This window comes from Perissodus microlepis, chromosome 4 (assembly GCF_051167445.1).
Source record: "Perissodus microlepis isolate ML-2025 ecotype Zambia chromosome 4, ASM5116744v1, whole genome shotgun sequence".
NCBI classification, from domain to species: domain Eukaryota; kingdom Metazoa; phylum Chordata; class Actinopteri; order Cichliformes; family Cichlidae; genus Perissodus; species Perissodus microlepis.
The window spans coordinates 546580-570502 of NC_140464.1; the positions used below are offsets into that span (position 1 = coordinate 546580).

A 23923-nucleotide genomic window follows, 5' to 3' on the forward strand; every position below is an offset into this window, starting at 1 on the left:
AACACCTGTAACACTCAGCAGTCGCCTCATTGTTCTGACACACACAACAAAACTATTGACTACACTACACACTAACTACACAAGATTTGCGCTAAACGTCTCAAATCTCTCACATCTCAAACACGCCGTCACTCCTAAAACTTCCCCCTCCCTAAACAACTAAATGCACATGGTACATTTTTCCACCAATAGGAAAGGCTGGGGCTTTCGAGCATTTTCCTTATGAAACGCTGTTTTCACCGTTTCTTCCCGCAGTAAATATAAACAACGACAGTATTCAGGAAGAAAACCAAACATTGCAGATATTTTTATCATATCTGTGGTTTTACGTGGCCGATCAACACAATTTAAAAACTGGTATAAAGTCCACACTTTTTTTCTGTGCGCAACACAGATTTTCTGTGTGCAGAGGCCGTGCCAGCAGTGCGTAATTGCGCACGCGCGCAGCTTAGATGGGTTTGGTTTCACATGGTTTACTTCTCTGCTACAAAAGCAACCAATAAAAACTCCAGTTACTGACAATACTGTCAAATTCACCTCAATGTCTTCAAAATGACAGTTTCCAGAGGTATGCACAGTTTTTTAAAAGTCAAATGACTTGAAAATGCTTAGAGTTGTATTTTATAATCAGCATTGGAAACATTCTGTAGAACTTTATTCTTATATTCAGATGAGATTGTAGGAGATTCAGCAGGCACCAATGTTTCAGATGTGGAAATCTTCTCTCAAGTAAACACAAATATATATATATATATATATATATATATATATATATATATAACACCCAGCACGCCCCAGTTTATCCTTCAAGCTCAGGTCCTCATATATATGAGTCACCTATATATACATATATAAACATTAGGGGTGCAACGATACTCGTATCGATATTGAAAAAAAAAAAACAACAACAACTATTTTATAGAGAAAAAAAGAGCAAAAACATTTCTAAAATTAAGCAATTTCCTATCAAAATTGCTTAATAAACATTTATTTTGTTTATTTGTATTTTATTAGCATTTTCCTTAAGTGTGTCAAATATATATTTTCTCATCTAAATGTCCACTGCGCTGTGCGCCAGGGGGCGGTAATGCGCCTTAACATTGGTTGCCAACCAAGAAGAAGAAGAAGCTGTGAGTCAGGAGGGAGGGGGTGAGTGAGTGATTCGTTCGCTCGCTCTATGATTCAGCACAGGAGGGAGGGGGTGAGCGAGTCCCGAGTGATTCGTTCGCTCTTTGATTCAGCACAGGAGGGAGGGGGTTAGTGAGTCCTGAGTGATTCGTTCGCTCTTTGATTCAGCACAGGAGGGAGGGGGTTAGTGAGTGAGTGAGTGATTCGTTCGCTCTATGATTCAGCACAGGAGGGAGGGGGTGAGCGAGTCCTGAGTGATTCGCTTATGCTTACGATTCAGCACAGGAAGGGAGGGGGTGAGTAGCTCAAATGTGTTGTTAGCATGTTAGCAGCGCGATGCTACTCTGAACCGAGGAGCTATTTTCTTGATGTGAGCTTCTACTCAGGGTTTTTTCTTCCAGTTCAGAGCAGAAATGCTTTTGTTACGAAACTGGCTGTTGTTTTTTCCCCCACAATTTTAATTATAAGCTAGATATATTTCTACTAATGGAATTAGTTTGCTAACAGCAACAGGGATGAGTCAGTGAGTCAGTTGGGCTTGTGAATCATGATTCACGAGTCAGTAAAGTGATTCTCGAGTATTGAACGATTCGTTCACGAATCGAACATCACTAAGGTGGAGTAGTCGAACGCAGATTCACTGAGCGCAGGGCAAGCTAGCGAGACAGAAGCTAAGCTCTCCTTGCAACATGGCAAATTGAACCTCCCCCACCCTCATTCAGATCTGGCGTTTGGAACTATTTTGGTTTTCATGTGATGTATGACCCTGAAGGTAAGCGCGTCATGGACAAAAGTAAAACAGTATGTCGGATGTGCCACGCAATGCTCAATTGGTGGGAACTAGTGCGTTAGCGCAGTTAGCTCGTTAACGTGTTGGCCGTCCAGCCCCAGGCACGGGGCGATCCGCGGTAGCTCGTTAACGGAGATTTGCCGTGTTGTGGCGTTAACGTCATTTCAGATTAACGCTGACAGCACTAGTGGGAACACAACGAATATGACTGCACATTTACGCCGACATCATCCTAGTGCAAAGACAAGTGGAAGCAGACAAAAACAACAAGCACGCATGCTACAAACTTTACCCGAGTCATTTAGACAGCCGTTAGCACAGGATTCTCCTTATGGGGACCTGATATGTTTAATATGCTGCTGAGAATATAGCCCAGAAGAAGCGTATAGTATAGCTTTTACTTTGGAAAGAGCCATTTCTCTGTAATAAACTCTCTTTAACAAAGATGAGTGATTTCTCCATCAGATAGATTTATTATTATTATTATTACTTTGTTATTTCAGCAACATTAAATTTAAAAACTGTACTTTTGAGTTAAAATATATATTTATAATTTTAATAAATGACAAATTAAAAAGGCATGAACATTTTTTGTATCGAAAAAATATCGAACCGTGACACCAAAGTATCGAACCGAACCGTGAATTGTGTGTATCGTTGCACCCCTAATATATATATATATATATATAATTAATAAGGGTATGGTTTAACCAAGCACAGGTGGATCTTGAAAAAGTTACAAAAAAGTCTGATCTAAACACTTTGCATGAAGACTAAAGACACACAACTTTTAACAAATGTCAGAATAAGAAACATTAAAGATGATTAATGAAGGCCGATGACCTTTTTATTTTATTCTTTTTGACACAGTTTACTTTCAGCTGTTCGGCTCTGCTGATATATGGCAGCACAGTTTCACACTGATCAAAGATCAAACAGTGAGCTTCTGTATAGAAATAAAGGTTAAAACTCAGAAGTGGTTCTGTCTGATTTCAGGCCTTTCAGTCTTGAGAGCCTAAAGAATGATTAGCATTCCTCCCTTAGTTATGCTGCAATAGACGTAGGCTGCCGGGGGATTCCCATGATGCATTGAGTTTTTCCTTTCCAGTCACCTTTCTCACTCACTATGTATTAACAGACCTCTCTGCATTGAATCATATCTGTTATTAACCTCTGTCTCTCTTCCACAGCATGTCTTTATCCTGTCTTCCTTCTCTCTCCCCAACCAATCACAGCAGATGGCCCCGCCCCTCCCTGAGCCTGGTTCTGCCGGAGGTTTCTTCCTGTTAAAAGGGAGTTTTTCCTTCCCACTGTCGCCAAAGTGCTTGCTCATAGGGGGTCATATGATTGTTGGGTTTTTCTCTGTATCTATGAAGCGCCTTGAGGCGACTTTTGTTGTGATTTGGCGCTATATAAATAAAATTGAATTGAATTGAATTGAATTGAATTGAATTAGCAGGTATGGAAACCTTGAGCACCCTCCTCAGGTGGACTCTCCATGGATTGATCTTTGTTCTCTGCAGATGTGAAGATGTCAGCAGCACAACCTCCATAGCCCGAGCTGTGCTTCCCTTTGGCTGCGTGTTAACTATTGTCAGAGGTAGATATGCATTAATATTATGATATATGTTTGAATTAATTTGCAGTGAAAATCACAAAATGGCAAAGTCCCATCCAGCACTTTGGTGCAAAGTGGTAAACAGACTGGTTCTTCTATAACGCTTTTCTACTCTCAGCACTCAAAGCACTTTACACAACTTGTACATTCACCCATTCACACACGCACTTCCATCAATGCTGTTTCTAAATGGGTCCAATCCAACATTCACACACGTTCACACTCCGATGGATGCATCAGAGAGCAACATGGGGTTCATATCTTGGATATGTGGCATGCAGACTGGGATCGAATCGCCAACCCTTCGGTTAGTAGGTACCTGCTGTCTGCGCAGTCAAAGATTTATTAATGTTCATTCTTATTATCTATAATAAAAATTCCCACGATGAGTCAGGCTGCAGTTTAAGCTGCAGTAAGAGGATGTGGTTACACCAAACCACTTCATCTGTTAACTTCCTGAAACTAAGTACCCCTCAGAGAGCAGCGAGCATCAGTCCAGACTTCCAGCGAATAAACAGGTAAAGTCTTTTTCACATTTCTTTTAACAATAAAACTGGAGCTACAGATGTTTCTAAACCTGAATCCAACTGAAGTGACCTTGGATTCAACATGGGTGTGAAATCTGCAGTCAGTAGGGAAACTGTTGCTGCTTCCTGGAAGTTGCGTGTTTCTTTCTTTCTTTCTTTTTTATGAAGCCGTTCAGTGTAATGAAAGTGTCAGCTGATAAAAGAACGTCTTTCTTTCTTTCTTTCTCTCACAAAATCTTCAATCACACAGTAAACTGCTGCAGTGCAGGCTCGCTGTGAAAACCACAGTGTACAGGAAACCACTCATGCAAGCTGTTGTGCGACGCGGAGTTATTTCATGTGAATGAGCAACAATTCGGGACTTCAAAGGGATCCCTGGGGTGCGCCACAGGTGTAGATGGTATTATTACACTGGAGTAACATTGGAGCAAACGTTGACAAAAAATGTAACAGTTTTTATCAAATGGACAGAGACGTTCCGACTATTTTCAGGAAGTATGACTGCATGCGTTTTAAAAATAGCATGAAGCCCTTTGTGTCTGCAGTAGACCTAAAAAGGCTGAACAGTATTCTAAGGTAGGTCTGGTCAGATTCTACAGTCAAATATTTATCAAAGCAGTTACTGATTAGTGGTCTGTCAACAGTAAAATATATTACTGTCATCTGCAAACATAAATCATTTTTAAACATTATGACGTCTTTACATTAGAGAAACATTAATGCACATCAGGCACACTGTGTAACACGTGCAGGGAGGTAAGAACACAATAAACCAGCAGCACAACAACTAATATCAATTACAACATCATATATGATGAGTATACCTGCCTGGTCGTTTCCACGTGTATCAGTGCCTGTCAGGTTTTTGCTGCAGTGCTGTGGACACAGAGTGACTAACACTCGCTGTCTAACACAGAGCTGCATGTAATCATCTGTAGATGTTTTTGTTCTTATGTAGGTATAAAGTTGCTCTCAGTAGAATGCAACACCTGGAAGACCTCAGCACTGACATGTGAGATCCAAATAATCATACCTCCTCTTAAACACTTTTCTTTGACTTTGGTAGAAAATGTCATGAGATGAAGGAAGGGTGTGCCAGAGAGTCTGACTGTTCTGATGTTAGACTGTGTGACAGGATTGAAATTCAACAACATGGACTACAAATTCACATCTCATGTCGCCTCAGTGCAGTCTTACATTGGTGATTCATGCATATTATATAAAGGAGTGGTGTTAAAAATCTATTCAATTCAGTTTTAAATCACAACAACAGTCACCTCTGCTCACGTGTTATTGTAAAATCCTACAATAACACAGAGAAAACCCCAACAAAATGCAGAGGGATGTTATTACCACTCAGTTACATGTGGTAGTAACCCACTCAGTGTGGAAAGGAAGATTAAAGGCAGTCAGCACTCCCCCCCCCCCCATTCACTCTGCAGTAAAAACAAAAAGAAACACAGATGTTTTTGGTTTATTGTGGATGAAAATGAACTTAATTAGGAGAAAAGTGAGAGTGCATCACTTTAAATTGCCACGTCATAATTTCCTCAGGGATTAATAATGTATCCTGATCCTGACAGGTTCTAATGTAACACTGACAGAACTGACAGCTACCTGCTGCAGGAGAGGCCCAACCTTTGGGTGGTTAGAGGTCAGTCAGTGATGAAGGCAGTGCGGGACAGTCGTGGACAAGCGTGGATGGCATCTTATTGTTGTGTACTGGACATTTTAATGTGTGCTCCACTTTCTTTGCTACCTGGAATATGTCTCCAGTTCCAGACTTACTGATGCTTGCTTGATGCATGCTTTTATGCAGTTATCATTACCGTGGTATTACATTCCTGCTTATCACACAGAAACTGCCACAAGTGTGTTTGGTAGTCATGACCAATGTTCCCTCTAAGCTGCGCACGTGCAACTGCACACTGCTGCACGGTCTCTGCGCACAAACAAAAATCTAACCTGAATTGAAATTAAAATTAAAATGTTAACAACTCTGTCCTGCAGTGTTAGTCAGTGACTGGCTGCTCCCGTATGGGATCAGAACGATGCCACCTTATCTCACAGTCCAGCCAATGATGCGATTCACATTGGTATATACGCAGCTAATCAACGCGGTTGACAGGCTCTGACAGCGTCCTTATGTGCCGACACCGGTGTTTTAGCAAAGCGGCTGATGTGGAGTGAAGCCACGTTAATGACAACGTGTACAACCATTGGAGATGTGAGCAGGACAGACGGAGCAACTGACGGACAAAGTGTGGACTTTATACCAGTTTTTAAACTGTGTTGATCGGCCACGTAAAACCAGAGTTATGATAAAAATATAATGTGTGGGTTTAGTCAGAATTTAAAGTGCAAGTAGTTGCAGTGGTAAAATACACAGAGTAAGCAATATTAACATTGTTTATATTGTATGAAGTTGTGTTATGTTGTATATAAATGTACAAAATTGCAAATTTACAGGTTAAAGATAATTACAGTTTGACAATAAGTCAGTGAGTCAGTGGCCTGTGGACCGTCCCTGCTTTCACACTCCTGTAGTGTCTGCTGGATGGCAGGAGTGTGGACAGCGTGTGCTGTGGGTGGGTGCGGTCCTGGATCGTGTTCCTGACCTGCGTGTTGTAAATGTCCTGTAGTGGTGGGAAGGGTGCTCCACAGATGAGTTGTGCCTTAGTTCCCTTACATTTCCAGTGTGTTCCCAGTCTCGTCTCTGTGGGACGTCCTCAGCTGCTGGGCTCATGTTTTGTTATCCTCTCTATCTCCCCAGTCACGCCGCCATGTCTGTCTGGTTTGCCTGTCTTCTCTTATGTATGTATTTAAAACGTATTATACTTATAACAGGTGCACTTCTTATCTTACTTGTAGTTATTGTAATGACATCTTTGCCCTGTGTCTGTCACTTCTCGTAATCATCCCTCTGTGTCCTGTTTCATGTGTCTTCGTCTGGGTTTCGGTGTGTGTGCTGTATTTTGTCTCCTTGTGAATGAGCTGCCTGTGGCTGGATGCTGGCTGTGGTTCAAATCAACATTTCAATTAATTCCAACAACTGACTGATGCAGACTGAATTATAAAGAAGCTTAGACTCACTTTGATTTAAGATCATTTGGGTTTGGAGACCTTACAAGTTACTGTCATTTCTTACAGCGATGTTCACATTCAGTGACTCAACAACAGGTCACAGCATGAAACACAGTGTTTGTGTCCTGGTCCTGGGTTGCTTACCCAGTGTTTCTGTGTTATTATTTATCAGTTTTAGTCTCCTGGTTTCTGTTTTGTGCTCCTCCTTTCCTCCATGTTTCCTGTGTCTCCTCAGTAAGTGTCATTCTGTGTCTTTGTGGGTGTCTCTTGTGTTTCCTGTTTTACTTTGATGATCTTGTTTCCTGTGTTCAGTGTTTTGCTTTCCCACCGTCTCATTAACCGGCTCTGATTAGTCCCAGCTGTGTTTCCAGCTGTTCGTATCGTCTCTGTGCTGGATGTTCCCTCCATGCTGTCGGTCTCCGTGTTTGTTTTCTCGTCAGTTCCTAGTTTTCTAGTTTCTTTGTTTTCTAGTTTCTGTTCTCTTGAGTTCCTGGTTTCCCAGCTCTCGGTCATTATGTTTTGTTTCTTATATCTTGCATTCAAGTATTCGCAGCGAATAAAGCTGCAGCTTTAAGAGACCTTTGCGTGCTCGAGTCCTGCATTTGGGTCCTACGTCCTGCCTGCCGCACAGCGTGACATTGTTATTGAACATTTATATGATTAACTTTGTCTGTTATGTTAAAATTCTTTTTTTGTACAAATGATGAAATATCAGATTGTGTCACAACGTTAGGGGCAGCAGTGTATCCTTACTAAAGGAGGTAATGAAGGAAGAACCTTTCCTGTTATTATCATGACTCCCACGCAGCTTCCTCAGGTTATTTCTCAGGTGCAATAGTCTATTTCATCATATCCTCAATATAAACCAAAAACACGGCCAGGTAATGAAAGGTCATATTTTGCCACTGCTTTAAAGAACTTATTAAACTGATGTTCAACTGGCAAAAAATGAATGCAAAAGATTTGATGTAATGTGGCATTGATCTGTCTGGATTACCAAGCGCCTGAAGAAGACGTCGACAGAGGTGAAACTTTTCATTTCTTCTGTGAAACTGACACTAAAACCACATGTGAGACACACGTGTGGTTTGGAAGGACTGTTCATTATTACACTGAACAGTCTAGTTTAAAAACCGTAAAGCCGTAAAGTAAAATCCGTCTGAAGTGGACTGTGTCTAACTCATGGGTTTATTTTATTCTCCTTGATCCAAATGTACAGATGTGTTACATCTGAAGATAAACAGACATCTCCTGATTCCTGACAGGACCAAGGATGGCAACACCAGCAGAGTTGGTGGAAGCGTTGGAGGAGCTGGGAGACAGCGAGCTCAAAGATTTTAAGGAGATGGAAACAAAGGATCAGGTGGAAAGTTTATCCAGCACTGACTTAGGACCTGAAGGTGAGTCATGGAAGCAGGTCAGTCAGCTGACACTGCTTCTGAAGCAGTTGAGGCAAACTGAACTCCACATTAAAATATCTCATACACTCACACACATACACCTACATACTTAGTCTAGAGCTATCGCAGCATAACTAAGAGAGGATTCAGGGTCACCTGATCCAGCCCCAACTATGTGCTGTGGAACCAGAAGAGGAGCTTCCAGTTTGGAAAGCTGAAGACTCTGGAACCAGAGAGACTGCAGTCTGAGGGAGAAGTGCCCTATTGGTACAGTATAGTGCTACGAGATCTTTACAATATGAAACAACCCTCTGAACCATCAGGGGGGAAACAGCATACAGACAGCAAGCTGTGCCCTGCAGCTCTCGCAGAGTCCAACCCGTCTTCAGGAGACTCGTTCTAGAGTATCTTTCAGCTCAGACTCCCATCCCACCACAGAGATGATGCTGTTACAGGGAAATATCTGAATCAGAACTCTTTAATGAGCCCAAGAGGAAATCATGGGGTCTCAGTTGCTGTAAGACAGTAAGAAGAGTAGCTAGCTAAGCTAAATAAACAATACTATTTATTACAAAGTTACAAAATATAACTAAATAACGCAAACAAAGAAACACAAAAGAAGTAAAAAGCTACGCTTAACAAAGTTTAAAGGATGGAGAAAAACAGGAGCAACTGTAAGAGGCTGCATGCGCACAAACAGGTTGTTGTGTTGGTGTTTCCCACAGCAGACTTTTCATGGGTGTGTCTTTGCTCCCCACAGATGTGAGATGCATGCCAGCAGCTCCGCCTCCACAACCTGAAACATCGCAGCAAGTCGCGCTGCAGTCTGAGCTCCAGAACATCTTCAGGTGTGCTCAGGAGGGCCTCGAGAAGCAGAATGAGGAACGTTTGTATGACGTGACCCCAGAGCTGTTTATTACAGAGAGACGGACCACAGACTCACAACAAGAGGTCAGACTGGCTGACCTCGAGTCAGAGAGGGTGGTTAAACCCAGTGACCTCTTCCAACTGTTTTCTAGTGAGGGCACGGCTGTGAGGACAGTGCTGACCAGCGGGATAACAGGAATTGGCAAATCATCCATTGTTAAGAAGTTTTTGTTGGACTGGGCTGAAAAAAGAACCAATCAGGACTTACATCTGATCTTCCCCTTTGACTGTCAGCAGATGGGTTTATGGAAAGGAGAAACATTTAGCCTGGCAGAGCTCATCCATACATGTATCCCATATTTTTCAGCCAGTGGTATCAAAGAAGAGACTTTAAATGACATTTTCATAAGTTTGCAGAACTCCAGAGACACAAGTGAGTTCAGACTTCTGTTTGTGTTTGATGGATTGGATCAAAGCCGCCTTCAGCTCGACTTCACAGGAAAAACAGAGAAGTCTACTGACGTGACAAAGTCAGCCGGAGTAGAAGTGCTTCTGACCAACCTCATCAGGGGCAAACTGCTTCCCTCTGCTCGCCTCTGGATAACCACACGACCTGCAGCAGCCAATCAAATTCCCCCTCAGTACGTTCACAGAGTGACGGAGGTCAGAGGGTTCACTGACCCTCAGAAGGAGGACTACTTCAGAAAGAGATTCCAAGACGCGGAGCAGGCCAACAGGATGGTCGCCCACATCAACACATCCCAAGGACTACACATCATGTGCCACATCCCAGTCTTCTGCTGGATCACAGCTGCAGTTCTGGAGGATGTGCTGAAAACCAGCAAGGGAGGAGAGCTGCCCAAGACCCTGACTGAGATGTACATCCACTTCCTGATGGTTGAGATTAACCACACAAAGCAGAAGCATGTCCCAGAAAAGTGCATTCGGTACATTATGTCATTAGCTGAACTGGCTTTTCACCAGCTGCTGAGAGGAAACGCCATCTTTACTGAGGAGGAGCTGAGCTGCAGTGGCATTCATGTCAGAGCAGCGTCAAAGTACGCAGGACTGTTCACAAAGATCTTCAAGCAGGTTTGTGGACAAAGGAAGGAACAGGACCAGAAGAATATCTTCAGCTTTACTCACCAAAGCATTCATCAGTTTCTAGCTGCAGTTTACGTGACCATATCACTGTTTAGCCACAACAGAAATGTGATGCCTGTCCCCCGACTCACCGTGCAAAGTCTGTTCATGTGTTTCAGTAAATCAAACTCTTCTACGGCTCTGAATATCCAAAAAAATGCAGTCAAGACAGCGTTAAAGAGCCCAAACGGTCACCTGGATTTGTTTGCTCGCTTTCTCCTCGGTCTGTCACTGCAGACCAATCAGACTCTCCTACAAGACCTGCTGACACAAACAAGAAGTAGCTCACATAACAATCAAAAAGCAATCCTGTATGTGAAGAAGAGGATCAGGAAGAATCCTGGTCCAGAACAATGCATCCTTCTGTTCCACTGCCTGAATGAACTGAACGATCGTTCTCTGGTGGAGGAGATCCAACGATACCTGAGTTCAGGAAGTCTCTGCAAAGATAAACTGTCTCCCACTCAGTGGTCGACACTTCTCTTCATCTTACTGTCCTCAGAAAAAGATCTGGATGTGTTTGACCTGAAGAAATACTGTGCTTCGGAGGAGGCTCTTCTGAGGCTGCTGCCAGTGATCAGAACCTCTAGAAAACTTCTGTAAGTTCATGGATAAGTGAGTCACCCACAAAACCAAATATAATGTTACTTCTCCTAAACAAATCAGCTTACAGACCTTACAGAGCTGACATTATAAGTCACAGCAAGCAAGATGATGTTATTTACTAGTCCAATAACAAAAAGGCCAACAGATATGTTTCTGCCTCTCTACCATCATGCTTTTGGTATCTTTGCGCTGCTGTAAATACAGAATATGTCAGTTGTATAGCTTGCTGAAAGCCTACAGTGGGTGTTCTCTCACATAAAGTAAGATGATGAACACATGCTGTGGAAGAGAGCCAGAGATTAATAACAAGCACGATTCAGTGCAGAGAGTAAATGGCCTGTATTTGTACAGCGCTTTACACATCCAGTCATCCACCCTCACGTGATGGCACAGCCACCCTGGGGCGCACTGACAAAGGCGAGGCTGACGGACACTCTGACCACCACCAGTAGGAAACGGGTGAAGTGTCTCGCCCAAGGACACAACGACCGAGACTGTCCAAGCCGGGGCTCGAACCGGCAACCTTCCGATTACAAGGCGAACTCCCAACTCTTGAGCCACGATCCCCAGAGGTCTATTAACACATAATGAGTCAAGAAGAAACACTCACTGAATCATGGGAATCTTTAACATTTTAAAGATTTTGAATTCAGTTCTGGATTTAACAGGAAGCCAAAACAGGAGAAATCTGCTCTCTCTTTCTAGTCCCTGTCAGGACTCTTGCTGCAGCATTTTGGATTAGCTGAAGGCTTTTCAGGGAGTTTTTAGGACTTCCTGATAATAATGAATTACAGTCGTCCAGCCTGGAAGTAATAAATGCATGAACTAGTTTTTCAGCGTCACTCTGAGACAGGATATTTCTAACTTTAGAGATGTTGCACAAATGGAAGAAAGCAGTCTTACATATTTGTTTAATATGTGCGTTGAAGGACATGTCCTGGTCAAAAATGACTCCAAGGTTCCTCACAGTGTTACTGGAGGCCAAGGTAATGCCATCCAGAGGAAGAATCTGCTTAGATACCATATTTCTAAGATTTTCAGGGCCGAGTACAATAACCTCAGTTTTATCTGAATTAAGAAGCAGAAAGTTAGCGGCCATCCAGGTCTTTATGTCTTTAAGACATTCCTGCAGTTTAACTAATTGGTGTGTGTTATCTGGCTTCATGGACAGATAGAGCTGGGTGTCATCTGCATAGCAGTGTAAATGTATGCTATGTCTTCTAATGATGCTGCCTAAGGGAAGCATGTATAATGTAAACAGAATTGGTCCTAGCACTGAACCCTGTGGAACTCCATAATTAACCTCAGTGTGTGAAGAGGACTCTCCATTTACATGCACAAACTGGAGTCTATTAGATAGATATGATACAAACCACTGCAGCACAGTACCTGTAACACCTACAGCATGTTCTAATCGCTCTAATAGGATATTATGGTCGACAGTATCGAACGCTGCACTGAGGTCTAGCAGGACAAGCACAGAGATGAGTCCACTGTCAGAGGCCATAAGAAGATCATTTGTAACCTTCACTAAAGCTGTTTCTGTGCTGTGATGAGCTCTGAAACCTGACTGAAACTCTTCAATAAACCATTCCTCTGCAGATGATCTGTTAGCTGTTTGACAACTACTCTTTCAAGGATGTTTGATATAAAGGAAGGTTGCAGACATGTGGGTCAGACCTACATGTTTGATTTGGCACAGATTTTATATTGAAGGTTCTTCCAGATTGAGTAACACTATGAGTGTGCGAGCTTGTGACTCAGTGAGGCTGGATTTGTGTATTGTACCATCAACAGTGCAGATATCCATTTCTTAAAAATGCATATGTAGCTACTCCTAGTCGGACTATTTTAAAATGAAGCAGTGTGACTTGTGGTCACAAAAGCAGAAATTATTTGAATGTCTTAAGTGTTTAAGTTTTGTCTGTTTGTCATCAGGCTGAGTGGCTGCAAGCTGTCATGGAGAAGCTGTGAAGCTTTGTCTTCAGCTCTCAGCTCCCAGTCCTCCAGTTTGAGAGAGCTGGATATGAGTAACAACGATCTTCAGGATTCAGGAGTGACATTACTGTCCACTGGACTGCGGAGTCCACACTGTATACTTGAGATTCTCAAGTTAGTCATTATCATTAAAAAACAAAACAAAACATAGTATTCTTTGCATAATACATTTTTTTAATTCTTCAGCTTAAAAATGAAATTTTGTTCATGATTTTCAGGCTGTCAGGCTGCATGGTCACAGAGGAAGGCTGTGCTTCTCTGGCCTCGGCTCTGAGCACCAACCCTTCACATATGAGAGAGCTGGACCTGAGCTACAATCATCCAGGTGACACGGCAGCAGATGTGCTGTCTGCTCGACTGAATGATCCAAACTGGAGACTGGACACTCTCAGGTATGCTCGGAAAGAACCAGAAGCAGACGTGTCCTGATGTAATCTTTACATACGTTGGATGCCAAAGGTCCCTAGTATAACAAATGTCAGTGACAAAGCTGCTATTAATGAATTCATGTTACTGTGTTAGATTTAATATTGCAATATGCAAGTCCTGGCCAAGTCCGAACAGCAATCTGCGCATTTACAATTGTGGTAACATAACAGTAACAGGACTGCAGTTTTTTCTTCTTCTGCACATCATACAGGTCAGCTGTTTGACACATCGTTTGCACTAATGCAGCTCTCCTCCTCAGGACCCTTTGCACATGCCCGGAGAGTTCTGCCAGAAGAACTTCAGCTTCCTCTCATTTATCTAAATTGCTGCACTGTTTTAGAGAGAAACACATGTGTACAACCTGAGTTATTATTTTGATTAATGGGCCCAACACTCTCCCTGTTCTGGTTTGCGGATTTATGAGCCATTAAATTGCGGAGAAATTCAGGAGAAAGTTAGTAGATCACCTGTGGCATCACAATAATTTGCCCTGCTTAATAAATCTGCCGCAGCCAATAAAATTAAATCCCTCTTATTTTCTTATATTTAGCTGCTGTCATCCCGTAGAACGATTCCTGTGACTGCAGTAAAATTTGCTCTATTCCACGTTTATCCCAGCCACCCCGAAGTAAACATGAATCCATGATAATCTTAAAGGCTGTAACACTGCAAAAGACATTAACAATGCAAACTGATTCCACAGAAGCGTAAACCTTTATCAGTTAATATAATCTGGAGAACTTTGTTCTTCATGCAGCAACAGCTCAAAGAAAAGTAATTTTTATTCCAGCAGTGTGATGTTCAGCTGTGAGTTTAACAAACTGCTTTTGAAAAATTCAAAATATTTCATCGAGTTATGGCATGGACATCCAATTACAGTTAACATATATACGAGCTGCGCCACTTTTTTAAATTGTTTCTTTCATGAATGGTCAGATGGCCCATTGCAAAGGATGGACCAGCGTATCCTCTGCTAAAGGAAGCAAGTAAGGTAGCATTGAAACTCCTTTCCTTAGTGCTTGGAGAACTGGAAACACTGATTATGGCCAACACCTGTGACTCCACCCACACGAGGGCCAGAACGCCACCAGGGACCAGCAGAGTTGGCAAAAGTACAGACATTCTGTACTTAAGTAGAAGTACAAATACTACTGTTAAAAATACTCCAGTAAAAGTTGAAGTACTGATTCAACTGCTTTCATCTAGTAAAAGTAAAAATGTAAAGACTCTGAAATGTACTCAGACTGAGAAATGAAAAGTAGTTTCTTTAGAGGACATTTCTATTTTCTTGTGCAAAGCTCACTGAACCCTGTGTAGTATTAACATAAGGATAAAGTAATATTAGTTGAGGGGAATACAAACTTTAGTCTGCCTTTAGTTTAAAGAAGGACAAAAATCTTTATTTTATATATTGACAGGAAAATGCGCAGTCAGGGGTTAAAGTGGATTCAGCAGGTGGGAACCTGAAATCAGCTGCAAGGTTCAGCGAAAATAGAGCTGGAGTAGATTTTCTTACTGTACAGGCTGTGATCACATGACCTGCTTCTGACCTCCAGTTTGTTTAGCAGCAGGTTTATGAACAAACAAGTACAGATAGCTGAAAATTGTACTTAGGTACAATAAATTATTTGTACTTCGTGTCTGTCTCGTTTGGCAGCAATCAGAATTATTATTGCCCAGCGGATTTATGTTTCCAAGTGGATCATTGCAGCTTCGCCATGCTGGTCTACGTGATTGATCTTTATTATTATTGGTTAATTATATTATTATTTTTTTAGTTAGTTGTTTAGTTAATTAGTTATTACAATCGGAACAGACATGATGGGGGGATAATAGGAAAAGGAAAGATGTAGACAAGACAAAGTCGAGAAAAGGCGAGGGGACGAGGGGCAGAGAGGAAAGACACTAAAAATCAGCTGGAAGAAAAAAAAGAAAACAAGCAAAGAGAGAACAACACAACAGGGAGACCACAGCAACATCTAGATGAGTATAAGTAACAATAAATAATAAATATTGAATGTTACTGACCAGCACACAAGACCAACCACGCATGGTATGCTTAGAGGCAGCAGCCAAGGAAGATAGTGTGTCTGAACAACTGTGTGCACACCTGTGTGCGTCATTGCGCTTGCATTCAAAAGGTTTCTCCATTTAACAGTCTGGTAGTGGGTGTGGAGAGTTTACTTCTCACCTTTGAAACCCAGAGACAGTCTTTAGAGAGAATGAAAGAGGAAAAGGCTCCAAAGAACACCAACCTGCCCACATCTTACCCAGCATGCACTAAAAACCCGGTAATGAGATAATGTTACAGGGAACACTGTTGGAACACTTTATTTTATTTATTTTTAGGTCTGTCTATCCTGTTACCTATTTAATATTATCTTATTGTTAGGGCTGTTTTTGTTGTGCATCTGCACTTTATTGTTGTCAATGTCTACGCATGGGACAGTGTGAAACGTAATTTCAATTCCTTTGTATGGCAAGTACATTTGAAGAAATTGACAAATAAAGTTTTCTATTCTATTCTATTCTATTCTATTCTATTACATTTCGATTGGCTTTTAATTAGATTTGTGCTGAACGTTTGATGGTGCTGTTTTATGTATATCTGTTTTTATATTACTGTGAAGCACTTTGTGGTTTCTATCCTGTGAAGAGTGCTACATAAATAACTTGAAATTGAAATTTGAAATTGAAACCAAGAGTTCTGATATGTTATCATCAAGTAGACAATGCAGTCAATGAATCTGACAAACTATGCACATATACATGGAACATTGCACTGCATAATGATGAGTTTTGCATTTGATGGTAAATTTTCATTTTCAGTTACACGATTATCCAAAAGTATCATGCATGTTGTGATAGCATTATTTTGTGAGTTATTCTTTGATTCCCAGCCTGAATCATTTCAAATGATTAAAGTGTGAAGCAGTTCATAACTGCATCCGTAAATGGCTGTTTTGTTATGCAGATTGGACCATGGTGGAGAGCAGAGGCTGAAACCGGGCTTAAAGAAGTGTAAGTGATTTTACTCAGCTTATTCTGACATGCCACAGAAAAAAATATAAAAAACAATTGAATTCAATTTTATTTATCTACCAGGAAATGCCCAAGGTGCTTTATACTGTAATGTTAAAAAACCCTACAATAATACAAAGAAAACAGAGAAAACCCCACTATCACAGCAGCACTTTGGCGACAGTGGGAAGGAAAAACTCCCTTTTAACAGGAAGAAACCTCCAGCAGAACCAGGCTCAGGGAGGGGCGGGGCCATCTGCTGTGATTGGTTGGGGTGAGAGAAGGAAGACAGGATAAAGACATGCTGTGGAAGAGAGACAGAGATTAATAACAAGTATGATTCAGTGCAGATAAAGGTCTATCAACACATAGCGGTCGTGTCCAAATTCATGGGCTGCATCCTCCTGAGGACCCGGCCTTTGCGGTCTACGTGGGCCGGGTCCTCAGGAGGTCGTGTAGGCCGGAAGTAAACGGCTGTGAAATGTGACAGTCGAGCCTTCAGATCTGCGTCACCGCTGTCTGGGTGGAGTTAATAAACTCGGCCGTCTGCTCCTTGCTATCTAAAATATATCAGGACACTGGAGTAAACTCTCGACCGTCTCACACACTGTTTAATCAGTTTTCTGTTTGACGTTTATTCAGCTGTGTGGAAACTAGAACTTTGATCTCAGCCAAACCGATTTACTCACAAACAAATAAAACACTGAAAAAAACCAAACAATAACATGTTTAAGTTATCTAAGTGACTTATATGTCATGCTTAACCTGAGTAGCCAAAGACCGCGGTGATCTGAAAATGATGTGCCGGGGGTGTGCCATTCTCGGCGGCTCTAGTGACCATTGACCATCCCAGCTTGCTATCGAGCTGGTGGGTAACAGACGCCTGCGAAAACCTCGGAGCACTTTTGCAAATATGCGACATCTTGATAAACCGAGCAGATATTTGGAGTTTACACAGCTACATTGTCGCCTGAAAATATGTTAAAAGTTTATTTTGTGACCCAGAAAGATTAATAAGAGTAATTTTAAAACTTAGTAGCGGCCGCCATTGTCGGAAACTTGAATTGGCTGGGCCGCGCGATGAATTCTGGGATATGGTGGACCATGAAGGACACACCCAACCCATCCTTCAAATTCGGGGAAAAGGAGGACGCGTTTGTCGGCTGCATTCAGAAGAGTCCAACAATTTGGACAGCCTTCGGCGCGTCGCTGTGACGCAATCGGCCCACAAATGCGGCCTCAGGAGGATGCAGCCCGTGAATCTGGACACCCCCAGTGAGTGAAGATGAAACACCCAGTGCATCATGGGAATCCCCCAGCAGCCTACACCTGTTACAGGAAAAGGATCCATTCATGTGAATCTGCACTTGTGGGTGTCTTTGAGAACTCCCAAATAACACACTTCAGTGATGTTTTGATTCAACGGTACTTTGTTCCTGGCACACCAGTTTTTTTGATGCACATTTCTGAAGCCGCCGTCTCCAGCAGCTCCATTAGGTTTTTATTTGTGCCATCTGCAAATAAAACTAATTTTGATATATCGATACCTAATGAGTAGTTTTGGACCCAGTACAGAACCTAATGAGGAATATTCTCCCAACCTCACAAACCGTTTGCTGTCACTTGAATACTTGAATTTTTACCCGGTGCAGTACAACCTCCGTGGGATCCCGTGCCACTCAGGTTCATGAATTAACAGTTCATGATTAACTGTATGTTTTTTAAAGATCTTGGAATATTTGCCCGCATGCTGTTAACAGAAACGAAACCAGTTAATGTGATTTGCTGTGTTCTTTGTCTCCATCAGATGCCTGCGAGCTGCAGATAGACCCGAACACTGCAAGCCGAGCCCTCAGATTGTCCCACAGCAACATGACGGTGACAGCGTCAGACTTTCAGTTATATCCGAATCATCCAGACAGGTTCGACAGTTGGCCCCAGCTTCTGTGTGAAAATGAACTGAGCGGTCGCTGTTACTGGGAGGTGGAGTGGAGGGGACTAGTGGACATATGTGTGAGTTACAGAGGAATCAAAAGAAAAGGCAACAGCCTTCGAAGCAGGTTTGGAGGAAATGATCAGTCTTGGAGTCTGAGCTGCTTTCTTGACCGCTACGCTGTCTGCCACAACAACCAAGGGAAAGAGATGTACTTCCCTTCCTCATCCTCTTTCTCTAAGAGAATAGCAGTGTATGTAGACTATCCTGCCGGCATTGTGTCCTTCTACAGAGTCTCCTGTGACAGTCTGATCCACCTTCACACCTTCAACACCACCTTCACCGAGCCTTTGTATGCAGGCTTTGGCTGTGACTCCAGGCTGGGCTTTAACCTGATGTTTAACATCCAGTCCTCAGTGTCTCTGTGCAAGCTGTAGGAGGATGAATGTAAATGATGAGTATGAATCAGTCAAGTTCGTGCACTTTAAACAGAACAAATAACACCTTATCATAGTAATGCATTTTTGTTTTTTTACTGATTAACGAGCGTTGGAAAAACTGCCAGTTCTTCTCAGAGTAATGCACAATATTGGGAATAGAGAGTATACAGCTGTGTTATAAGCCCTTTGCCCATCCTTGACAAAGGGCTTATAACACAGCTGTATAAAGCCAAGGAAACATCCTGAGAACACAGGAAACAGCAAAATTCATTAAAAACTGTGGAAACAAACTGAAGACTGAATGTGGGGCAAAGGGTTTGTTTGTATGGTGATAAAACGTAGAGGTCCATCACGCATAGAAATAATCATCCTGCAGTTCTCACAGGTTCAGCATTGATCACGTGTTGTTACCTCTCCTGCGAAGTACACACAAGCATGCAAGCTGGTTTCATGGACTTCATATGTATTTTTGTGTATTGACTGTAAAAACTGTATTTCAGCTTCTGTTGTGTTTCATAATCTTCAGTAAGTATGGATCCATGGAGCATCCACCATGTACGTCCTCGACAAACACAAGGTCCAAGGTACGGCCTTTCAGATGTGTTGGTCCAGAAACACATTCAACAAAGTAAAAGGAATCAGATACAGATCAAAGTTCAGCTGTTGAGTTTGATGTGGCCTCATCAACATGTTAAAATCCCCAAGAATCAGAACGTTCTCAAAATAATAATAGAAGATAAAAAATCTGTAACATCCTTTAAGAAGACAGCAGCACAATGAAACATGTTCATAGAGCCAATCTTAATCGTTTGCACACTGCCAGATTCTTCCAGGTGTGCAGTCGGCCTTGGCAAGTGATGAAAGTAATATATGGAGTGCAGACAAAAATGGTGTGCTAAGAAAACAACCATTCAAACCACCACTGCCCAGCATGCTTCTGATCATCACACAGGTCTGGCTACATCGTTTTATCCTGATGCTACAGCGTAGCTAGTGGGCCCCACAACTCCCCGCCATGATTGAAATGAAGACTTGGGTTGGAGCAGGTGGGGTGGACTGTGTATCTATATTCACAACAACTGGTGCATAAATAGTAAGACCGCAGACAATTTTCCATCAGAGGAAACACACTGGATCGAGTCTATTCCTACTTGAGGCACGCTCACCGCATAGTCCCCCTCCCACAGCCGGGAACATCTGACCACCGCTCATCCTCATCCCAGCCTGTACTCCCCTAAGAAGAAGAATCAACCTAACCAGGTCAAATAGACCCTAGTTTAAAAACTGGAGAGATAAAGGAATTACATCGATATGTGGTATTGTAAAGGAAGATGAAATTATGAGTTTCCAAACTTTAAAGCAAACGTTTCATTTAGAAAACCAAGACCACGATAGATACTTGCAGTTAAGAAACTTCTATGCTCGAAGCATTAAAAACCAAACACCCACTACAGCGAGGCCACTTATCCAACTCTTTGTAAATGCTTATAAGAAAGGTGTAATCTCACAAATATACAATCGTCTTCATGATCTCAGCAATTATTCAACAAAGTATATAAAAGAAAGATGGAAGAAAGAGGGAGATCTGGCAGTTACAGAAGAGGAATGGCAGAACATTTGTTCTTTTCATTGGAAAAGTACAAAATCACATATATGGAAGTTCTGCTGGAAAAGTTTTGCTGGTTTTTTCATCAGCCCAGCTATAAAGGCACATTATGATGACGGAAGTTGTGAATGTTGGAGGAACTGTGGCTACGAAACAGCAGAAGAGGAGCCCACAAAGTGATGCAAAACATATTTGGTACATATTTTGATTTCAAACCCATATTTTTAGGATACAAACCCTCAGGCATGAAGGGTATAGATAAATACTTACTTGGTGTGCTGCTGGCTGCAAGTAAAAAGGCACTGACCAAAAGATGGCCAACACAGGATCCACCAACATTAAACAGCTGGATTGATGAGATTTATAAGAAAAGATTACTTTTTTAGTGAACTTTGAGTATGAGAAATTTGTAAAACACTGGGGAAAATGGCTCTGTGAGTCCTGTAAGGCCTGATATCGCTGACATTCATCATCAAAGGAACGGTTGTTTCAGTTTTTGTTTGTTTATTTTGTTTGCTTTTTATAATAACATGTACTAATGCTATGTCACCATCTGCTACTTTTCAGTTGCCCTCTCTCTGCATGGATATAGTTACAAACTGTATCTGTCTGTACATGTGTTTGTTTTGTTTTTTCCTTCTCTGTCTCTTTTTTTTCATACTTGCGTGAAGGAAAAGTACTTGAAGTGATGGCGGTCATCCAGACTACTGTACATATGAGTCTTAGAACAAAGGAAGCCATCAAATACTGTACATTTTATTTTATTTGCATAACTTCAATAAACACTTAAATTTTTAAAAAAAAACCTAATCAGATCAAACTCAAGAGCGTTGAAGCCTGCACAGAAAGATCAGTCACTCGTTTGCAGGACTGCTTCAGTGCCACAGAGTACAGAATACCTAAGAATCCAGGACCTGCGGTTATGTATGGACAACGTCACAGCTGATAAACACATCTATGTTTTATCCAAACAAGAAACCATGGATGATATGTGAAGTTCAGCCAGCAACTCTGCCTTCAGGGCAGAAGACTAAACACACATTCCTTGTGACTTTGATCCCCATCAGTTTGCATACAGATCCACTCACGGTGCCATTTCATTCAAGTAGTGTGACTGTTAGTTTGTCTTTATACACACAAGCTCAGCAGTTCTTCCAGTTTCATTATGTGTTTGGTATGATTACAATAACAGAGCTTGTGTTATTTTATCATATTTTTATGTTTAACTTGTTTGTTGCTGTTTTTTAGTTTGTTTTTTGTCTGTTTGGGAGCTGACACAGCCTCTATGGAGATGGGTTTCTGAGGGGGTAGCAGGAGGAGAGAAGCTGCAGAGAGGCGTGTAAGACTGCAGCTCTGCTTCCTGGTCCCAGCTCTGGATACTCATATTTTGGGAGGTGTTGAAAATTTGAAAATGTTTGTTTTCAGTATAAATAAAGCTGGTTTAATTATTTTTATATACACACTGCAAATGTGCTCATACGAGCTGGCACTCCTTTGAAGGTCGAAAGCTTCGTTCGGCGTGACGGTCCAGATTGATATATTGTAGGAGTGACACAGAGTGCAGGCGGCTGGTGGCAAACACGCTTACACACAGATAATGGTTAGAATGAGTCTTTGGGTTGGAGAGTCCGAACAAGATATTCTGAACCAGAACTTAGAATCAGTACAAGAACAATGGATAATAAAATGAGATTATCACGGCTAGGCGGGAGGTGTTTTCCTCTTCTGCCTCTTACAGAGGAGCGAGCAGATACCGGACGAGGTCAGACATGGACGGGGAGGGAGACAGCAGGACTGCCATATCCGTGCAGGAGCCAGAAAGCCATGATAATCTTTGTTTTTGTTTCACTACCTACTTACCGTATCTTACCGTATATTACTAAATCTCCATTTGCACTATTTGCTTATTTGCACTACTCTGCCTGGTTTACACTCAATGTCATTTATCCTTACTTGAATATTGTATATTGTATATTGCATAGCTTTCTTGTTATACGTAAAATTGTATTGTATTTATTTAAATTTTTATTTTTAATTATTTTATTTGCATTTTTTAATCACTCTCTTATATTTAAATGTTCATTTGCTATTTCACCTAGGGTTTGAGAGTAACGAAATTTCTATTCTCTGTATGTCCTGTACATGTGGCAGAATTGACAAATAAAGTTGACTTGACTTGACACTATATAAAGTTATACAGCCCGTTTGAGGGTTATCCTTTTTGTGAACCAAATGCCCGATTTCACACAGACGTCCAGAGCTGTGGAAACTTGTAATTTCAACTGCCAACGCAAATTAAATCTTTTTAACAGACAGAACTTTCTCCTGTAATTCCTTCTGAAAATATTGAACACGACAGAGGTTTGATACATTTGTTCATATTTCTAGAAATGAGAGCTGCTCCATCCAAAGTGGGATGGATGCCGTCTCTCCTAACAAGACCAGGTTTCCTCCAGAAGGTTTGCCAATTATCTATGAAGCCCACATCGTTTCTGGGACACCACTCAGACAGCCAGCAATTTAAGGAGAACATGCGGCTAAACATGTCACTCCTGGTCTGATTGGGGAGGGGACCAGAGAAAACTACAGAGTCCCACATTGTTTTGGCAAAGTTGCACACCGATTCAATATTGATCACCTGTTGAGAGAAAAAGAAGAGAAAACAAGCAAAAAAAAAAAACAGAGCAACATAATAAACACAACACCATCGCGTTAATCTAGCTCAGTGTAAACTGCAGTAAATACTAAATATTGAATGTTGTTGTGCAGCACGCAGGACCGACAGCGCACAATGTGCTTTGAAGTAGCGGCCAAGAAAGGTGTAGTTTATGTCTATGAACAGTGAACACCCGTGTGCACACCTGTGTGGATCAGCACGCTTGTATTCAAAAGGTTTCCCCATGTAATGGTCTGCTAGAGGGTGTAGAGAGCCATAGCCCCGCCCCCAGGGCATGAAGCAGGCATGGAGGAGATCCAGACATCTAGAGGCCCCAGAGTGCGAGAGCCCAAGGAGGACCACCGGAAGGGCATCCGTGCCACCCTCCTGGGAAGAGCTGAGGAGAGCCCCAGACGAGGGGTCACCCAGTAGCCACGAAGCAGAAGCCAGAGGGGGCTGCACTGGCGTGCCCGCCAGCTGTGCCAGAGTGAACCGAGCCACAGGCCCAGACGCCGGAGGCCCGAGGGCCCCCTTTGAATAGGCCTGACTGAGCAACAGGCGCCAGGCCCCACCAAGTAGTCACCGGGAGTGAGCTGGTACATACCTGAGCGCCCAGCCCCGGACACCAAGAACCACCAACGCACCGACCCCTGAGGGCATCAGCCACCAGCAGGGAG

The 23923-nt window shown here is 42.2% G+C and overlaps 1 protein-coding gene across 1 annotated transcript; it reads left to right on the plus strand.

Annotated features, from left to right (window-relative positions):
* Positions 1–3995: 3995 nt before the first annotated feature.
* On the plus strand, positions 3996–22770 carry LOC146387882 (NLR family CARD domain-containing protein 3-like). The gene is made up of 7 exons (XM_084924906.1): positions 3996–4054; positions 8413–8547; positions 9308–11156; positions 13102–13275; positions 13380–13553; positions 16565–16611; positions 18419–22770. Exons 2-7 carry the CDS (start codon positions 8421–8423, stop codon positions 18979–18981), a joined length of 2934 nt encoding a protein of 977 aa, XP_084781032.1. The 5' UTR covers positions 3996–4054; positions 8413–8420; the 3' UTR covers positions 18982–22770.
* Positions 22771–23923: the final 1153 nt, after the last annotated feature.

Coding starts and splice junctions, on each gene's coding strand:
- LOC146387882 (XM_084924906.1), top strand. CDS start 8,421: ATGGCAACACCAGCAGAGTTGGTGGAAGCGTTGGAGGAGCTGGGAGAC. Junction 13,276..13,379: donor TGTATACTTGAGATTCTCAA/GTTAGTCATTAT, acceptor CATGATTTTCAG/GCTGTCAGGCTGCATGGTCA. Junction 13,554..16,564: donor TGGAGACTGGACACTCTCAG/GTATGCTCGGAA, acceptor TTTGTTATGCAG/ATTGGACCATGGTGGAGAGC.